The sequence below is a fragment of the Ruditapes philippinarum genome, unplaced genomic scaffold (genome assembly GCF_026571515.1).
Source record: "Ruditapes philippinarum isolate M1 unplaced genomic scaffold, ASM2657151v2 ctg13697_1_1_1_1, whole genome shotgun sequence".
Classification (NCBI taxonomy): domain Eukaryota; kingdom Metazoa; phylum Mollusca; class Bivalvia; order Venerida; family Veneridae; genus Ruditapes; species Ruditapes philippinarum.
The window spans coordinates 17,785-25,784 of NW_026852931.1; the positions used below are offsets into that span (position 1 = coordinate 17,785).

At 31.8% G+C, this 8,000-nt stretch overlaps 1 protein-coding gene across 1 annotated transcript; it reads left to right on the forward strand.

The window, feature by feature from the left end:
- Positions 1–2,534: 2,534 nt before the first annotated feature.
- On the forward strand, positions 2,535–7,987 carry LOC132728394 (uncharacterized; the record flags this gene model as incomplete). The annotated part of the gene is made up of 3 exons (XM_060714046.1): positions 2,535–2,689; positions 3,403–3,622; positions 6,940–7,987. Coding segments are annotated over exons 1-3 (1,415 nt in total), but the record flags the coding sequence as incomplete, so codon positions are not given.
- Between the last annotated feature and the right edge of the window lie 13 nt (positions 7,988–8,000).

The following is an 8,000-nucleotide window of genomic DNA, read 5'->3' on the forward strand; positions in this document are numbered from 1 at the left end:
TTCATGGTTGTCACAAATAGGTCGGAATTTTTTAAATGACAGAAAACTAGAAAATTACCTTTTAATTTATAATAGGCAATTTCAGTGTGTATGGGTGTTCATGAAATATTGAAATTTGATTAAGATACTAGCTTTTATCCTGGCATTAGAGAAAATCTAGATCTTATAAATAGTTACTTTGAAATTTCACTGTTTCACTCCGTAGCGATCTTTGATTTTGTATTTCTTTCTATTGTCTTGGTATTGAATTTATGATTGCGTGCGTAAATTTTTATATGCTAAAATCATAATTGAACGATCAGTATTTACGCATTTAACTTTTCAATAAGCTAACATTCTATGCGGCCTGCATATATAGTTTTATCCCCCATTTACGTCACATCCGGTAAGGGAACTTTTTCCCTGACTGTAATCGCTTAAATGTTGTGTTGTCACTATAGACCACCATAGAGTTGCGATATCAAGTTCGATATGTAAAATTAACTGTCCGCCCGTTTCTATCGTTGCGAAGATTTTAACATTTGAATCTCACGAGGATTAAGTTAAGCTTGCGATAATTTCAACGTTGAATATTCGAGAATGTAGAATGATCTAGTAAATACGAAAGGGCGACGGAAAAAAACTTACATGCCAACTTCTGTCTTTTAACTGGCCCAGACAAGACACAGTATATTTCAACCTTAATCGTCGCTGACGGGTATTTATATAAATACACACCAAGTTTATTTTAAAAGCAGTTTATTAGGTATTAGTCGTTTTAAACGGACAGTCGTTACTAAATATAATCTACTGTGCTAGGGGGCGTGAGGGATGTTGCACTCATTCATTATCTCTCATGTACAGACTCAATCAAACCGAGTTTGCAATTCTTATGTAATTTTGTTGGGGTTAATGCTTCCGAGGGATCACTTTGTTTCCAGAATTTTGAAATATTTGACGTCACACTTGACAACGTATTATTGATTGATCGCTTTAGAAAATTGAAGAATGTTTAAGCTGTGAATGTAGTATAATTATTTATTAAAGCGTCGGATATCAGTTTCAAAAAATAACATGTATGTATTAAACTTTTATACAAATTATTCTATATAATTAGATTTAAACATCTTTATGTAAAACCTTTTTAACAAATTACTTTTATAAATACATTTGAAAGGGAAACCCCAAACAAGAACGGTAAATCTTTGAAATAGTACTTTCGTTTAAAAAAAATATTTGAGTACTCTTTTTTGAAATAAATTCAGTCATGTCGTAAGATAGAAATAAGTCATTTGTTCTAGTTTGACAGTATTTTACTTGCAAACTTGTTATATTTGGAACATGTTCAAAATAATTTTAATAATTATTTTTTTCCTCGAATAAACATCCAGTGACGTCACGAAATGTAGTTAGTGTGGGAAATAATCAGAAAATGTTGCATTGAAATGAAAAGAAAACGATATATTTTATAAGTTAAAGACAACCTTAAAATATAATAGAACATATTCAATATAAAAGGAAGAAAAAATATTCTTTTTCATGGAAATTTAGAAAAAGAAAAGCACTGAGTTAAGAAACAAATTATAATATTTCATGAGAAATTGAGAAAAGGAGTAAAACTAAAACTGAAATAGCAAAGGATTATGGAATTCCAAAGTGTACGCTCTAAAATAGAAATAACTGACTAATTATTCTAAATCAAATGCTTTTCAAAATGGCGGACGATGCTTTACAATCAGTTCGTTATATGTAAATCTGTTCGCTATAAAAACTCCTGATACAAGGAATAATGAACATATTTTGAATGTCCCAATGAGTTCGTTATAAGCGGAGTTTACTGTAATATGATGAAATGCATTCCTTGTTTATTTAAGGTTTGGAGGGATACATTTGCCGTTGTGTTTTAATTATTTGCTTATATTTTTCAATTGATAGATGTGGATTTAGCTACTTTTAATGAGATAACCGCAGTTACTTCAGTGCTTCATACACGAATTTTGCGTTACCTCGTAAAAATGGTCTCAATTACGTTTTTGTGCTAAATTTAGTGTAATATGACACAAGTAGGTTGAAATGTCTCAGGTACACCGAATAAAAAAAATCATAAAGTAAAATGAACGTTACTATATTTAAAGATATCAACGAAACTAAAAATCGCCATCAATACGCTAGTCGGGTCGTCAATTTAACGAATAATCTTGTAAAAAAACATTATCTTGGAAATTTTTTTGATGAGGTTTAAAGTATAATGTTTCAGAAACCGTATGCGCTAATTCATTTCTTCCAATTTGGTGTACAATAAAAAATGTTAGTCAATTTCTTATGATTGCGATGCTCGTTTTAGCCACTAATTTGCACAATGCTGCGTTACTTTTGCACAATTCCTGCGTTATTTGCACATCTCTGCGTTACTGGATATACGCATTGTATAGCAATCAAATGAAAGGCGATATATCTTTAATACACCAACCACGTTGAAAAGCAAACCACCCTGTATTATATGTAGATTGTTTAAGAAATTAATAATGAATTATTAATCTATATAAATTTAGGAAAGCTGGAGATGGCAGAGTCTTCTGATATCGAGATTTGTCGAAAAGTCATAGTTAAGAATTATGTTGCACTCAAGAAGTATTTGCATCCTGATCCTATTATTGATTGTGAGAAAGACTTTGAATTACTCACCGTTACAGACAGAAAAAATATCCAGGTATTATATCAAATAGTTTAAAGATCCTGTAACACAATTTTTTCATGGTTTTATTTCATAAATATGATGCTCAAAGTAAGATTTGTCAATATTGTAAGTTCCAATAAGCATTATTCGTAAAGATATAACCCAATTTAACATTTCATGTAAATAAAGGGAGGTAATTAAAAGTTTATTTTCTACAAATTCTAAGTAAAATTTTCCAATAAGAAATGAATGCATGTAATTTATCGATTAAATATAATGTGCACAAATATTTGCAGTACACATTTTACATATTCTTCGATGTTTGAAAATTGTTTTATTTGCATAATTATATACATATATAACTTTTTGCAAGTGTGGTATTCACACAGTAACATTATCAATCACAAAAAATACAGGATCTTTAAAGGCCAATAAAATTTAGTTTACTTTATTTAATTGTCAGTATTTGATGTCTTGTGCAACAATGGTGAATTTTTATTTCAATTGTTGATTGTAATATAATTACTTAAGAATAACTTATTCCAAGCTTGGAACTTTGAAATATTCTTTAAAAATATATTATCATTTCTGCATTAGTTATTTCAAAAAGAGAACTTTGCAAACTATTCCTTTCCTTTAAAAAATGAAACAAAAATCAAACGCTTATCAAACGTATTAAAAATGTTATCAACATTAAGTTGATATTAAGATTAACAAATGTTTATTGAAATAATACAATGTTACAGGATAAGGATCCAACTGATAAGAATGAAACGATATTGAGAAAAGTTATATCCAAAGGTGCTAAAGGTTACACAGAGTTTAAGGAGTGTCTTAAAAAGACTTGGCAAACTGAATTATTAGAGCTGATTGTTTGTGCAGAGAATGGACAGGACACCAAAGAGATAGAGAGTCTGCTTGAAGAAACTGCAGTGTTATGTCCAGAGTATATCAAACACAGAGGTGGTAAGTTGATTATGCTTAGCTCATCTGAGCACAGTGAGTTCTGAGGTGAGTTTTTGGTACTGCAAGCTGTCGGTCGTCTGTTGTTCAGCGTTCGCCATGTAAATATGTATTTAAGGTAGTACACCCCTAACGCAGTATCTTCACTTTGAGGAGTATTCAAATAGGCTAGAATCACTGTAAAGTGTATTGAAGCTGAGGGGCATGGGTTCAAACCCTAGAAGAGGCAACTTTTCTTTCTTTTTAACATTTTTATTAATCTCTCAGATCCCTAATGGAAGAAAAAAGTGTTTCATTTAATTATTGTAGGTATTTATTTACTAAATAATGTCAAATTTAATAGCAAAAATGATACCAGATATTTTCAAAGTTTAATAAAATAAAAACTACACGGTAAAAGATTTTATATTTTGCAAGACCAACCGATATATATTTAAGAAAATTTAGGCAAACTTTGAAAACAGCCCCTCATTGTGGAAAATTTAATAGATATTTTAAATAAGGCTTTTTACATAGGGAAATGGCCAAATAAGTGTAAAAAGTGGGTGGGGTAAGGTTACATTCTTATACATATTCAAATCATTTCGTTAAAAAAATCATTTTGCTCGTTTAATTTGTTACCTTAATGTCACTTTTTGTTTCTTAACAATGAGCTATAGAAAACATTTTTCATAACGATGATATTATAGATTATTTAGAGTTTCCTCATTTCTGAAAAAAGCCTTTCTAAAGGCAAAGTTTTATCCATGATTACTCATAAACCACACTGTAAATTTTGTTTAAATTTTGCATACAGGTGACATTTAAGGCATATAACTGTTCTATGTTGTCAATTTTACAGTTCCTTATAGCGCCCATTATGGGTGTTCTACCTTAAACAACATCTCCGCCTGACCAAAATTATCGATTTATTACAAATATTACAAACCTTCTATATATAAAGTATGTTTGTACCTTGTTTTTCTTTCTCTAAAAAGTTATATCAATCATAGCATATAAACATAAGGTCAACGTTTGTCTCATTCTTAGATTATTTTACTTTACATGGACTTGAATATAGGGAGACACAAGTATACGAAGACATGTGAATGTTTTGTCCGTAGCAATGCATGGTGACTTCAACAAATCACTAACCATGTATCCTTGTTAAATAGGTCAGCCAGCCAAAATGATTCCATAGTCTTATATAACAAGCACATATTAAAGATTATCTTCTCCGAAAAAAAAAAAAAAAAAAACAATACCGTTTTATAACGCCCTTTTTCGTCCGATAAGTATAACATTTCGTTCTATCATAATATTTCATAGTCCGAGCTCATTTCAGCCCTCGTCGGCGGCGTTAAACGCCGTCAGAATAACCAAGCAACGCACCCGACATGATCGTGTCAAGCTTATATAACGTTTCATAACGCCTTCTCCCCCCGATACTACATGTCGTTCTAGATCTATCATAACGGCCATTTTCACACAGAGACCTGAGTCAGGCACTGAGAGGGCTAATGACGGCCCGCAAAAGGTTTTTCGAAGCCCCCAATAAATCGAGGAAAAGCTCGATCTCCTCTATTTCAAACATGTATAACCTGTATTTTTTATGTACAGCTCGTCTTAAACAAGGCCGTCCACTGGCAGGTGTGTAGCGGAAAACTGAACTTATCAGATTTTAAACAAACGTGGTCGACTGAATATTATTGTTTCCTTGTGTAGTACAGCAGAAAATACCTATATGTTATAGCTTATGACACTTTTTTCGTACCATAAGTTTCATTCGTGGTTTTCTTTCTGGTTTCAAAGCGTTAAGTGGCGTACAGTTTAAAGTGTGATAGTGTTGATGTAATAAACAGTTGGTCTGCGCTTTTAGTGGTGTGTTCCATATTTGTTACCGGACAGCTGCCATTTTTGTTTACATGTTCATAGCCCTTGCCTTGTATGGAAAGCCGGGTTTTGATAATTTTGGGGCCTTTCCTATTGAATTAAAGTTGAAACATAAGGTTAAAGGCAATTCAACACAGCATTGTCCTAAATTTGCCCTAAATTATCATTTTTGCAGTCCTATTAATAGTTTTTACTGCAACTTTTTGTATTCATCAGATTTTTTAAACAAAATGGCGCAGTCGATGTGTGTTCTTGAAAATATACAGGGAGGTAATAAGAACGGCGAGTGCATTGATGTAGAATAATGCACGCTTCTGTAGAAAAAATCCGATAGTGTTAGAATTATATTTTGATTTTAACATGGTTGTCAGACATTTTCAATCAAAATTGTACCGAAACAGACTTTTTGAATGTAAAATATTTACATCCTATTCTTTATCAAAGATTACATCCTGTATTTAAAATATTAATAACCACGTGGTAGAAATTATTTTAAAGTCTGATTGTATTGACATGTCAAATATGAATAAATTCATTTATTTATAAGATTAATTTAGATATTCGATCCAACTTCGGTATAATCAATGTAGTTAACGATATTTAATATGGAATATATAAATAATGTTTAAAAAGTCACAGTATATAAGCTCTTATCACATCATGTTAAATAAATGCCTGGTATACCAGTGGTCAGAAGATAACTGTTGTCATATAGTTTTTCTTTATTTATTTTTGAAGTATTTTTTAAAAGAAATGACCAAGTGTAACAAACCAGCAAGTAGTACTCCCAAAATGCGTAAAAACGCTCAATAAAACTACATGTATTTACGACAAACAAATAAATGTGAACACGTGTTATAAGGTGCTTTGCCGAAAATCTACAGCATATGTATATATTGTGTGTTTTGACCGCTATCAACAGGTTAATAAAATCAATTTAAATTCCGTATTAAGTCTGATTATGAATAATAGCCGAGGAATTCCGATTAGGCAAAATTAAAATGATGGAGAAATCAGGAGGAATTACTTCCTATTATCACCCCTCCATGACAACGATTTGTTTTCATATTTTTAATGTAGAAATTTCATATCAAAACGGTTGGAACATATACCGTTGTTGGCGTTTGTTCATGCAATGAACTATAGAAGAAATATTTTCTTCTTTAGCTTTTCCACAAATGTTTATTTTCAAGCACAAAATGTAATAAATATAAAGATGGAAATACTTCTTTTTTGTATATGAATTTATGCAATTATCAAAACAAAAGTTAGGTAGTATTATGCATTATTAAAGTTAAACATAGCATCTGAAAATTGTGAATTCTTATTTGCCATATGCATTATTTGTTCCTAACCATACACAATTAAGGTTGGTAAACACCTCAACATTTCATATATTATATAGAAATATTGTCACTGATTAACACTTCTTTCTATTCACTTTCCAGAACTTCAAGGTGACCTGATTAAATTCTACAGAAGAAGGTGTAGTTCAATACCTCTCTCACCACTTCTTGAAGAAATAGAGACACCTCTAGCTGGGTTCTATGTGATGCTAGATATAGTCGACGTAGAAAGGAAGTCCCAAACTTGTCATGAAGAGGAGAGAACACCTATCAATTCTTTGAAAGACATGTTTTCAACCGGAAGTGAAGATCAACAAGAAATTTATCTATCAGCTGATGCAGGTTTTGGAAAAACCGCTTTCTCAAAATATCTTGCAATAACGTGGTGTCAAGCTCATTGTCATGATGAAACTTACGCCTGTTTTAAGGATGAGGAGTTAAAGACGTTATTTGAATTTAAGTTCTTATTTTTGGTTTTATTAAGAGACTGTACCTCTGTTTGTAGCATTGGCGATATGATTGAACAGCAAATCACTAAGGAACTACCTTCTTCTGCACCAATACATGAAGTTTTAAGTAGAGAAAAATGCTTGATTATATTGGACGGTCTTGATGAATGGACTCATCCTGATAACAGCTGTAGCGAAGTAACAGAAAACATCCCACATCGGTACGTACGTGATAATTGTGCTATCCTAACGACAACCCGACCGTGGAAGCTTGGTGTTTCAAATCTCAAAAGAAGTCAAATAAACAAAAAAGTAGAATTGGTTCACTTAAGTGCAGATTCTACACGGAAACTTGAAGAAAATGCTATAAGAAAAGTGACAGGTGTCCATAACGATAGAGAATTAAAGACTCAAACACAGGACTTTGATATGGTGATACGTGACCGTGGCCTAGAACACATGCAGGAGATTCCACTCCTCCTCATGGATATAGTTTGCCTATGGTGTAACAACATTCCAATAGGAAATTCAAAACATGAAATTTACACCAATATCATTGAATTTCTATTATCGAGAACATCAAAGAAACACCCGGCAGCCCAACCATCTCGTAAATCGTCTGCCAGTGAAATTCCAGAATACTTGAAAAGTCATGAATTTTGTAAAAGGTTTTATAGTACAGAACGTTACTTTGAGGAATGGTAAATGGACAAA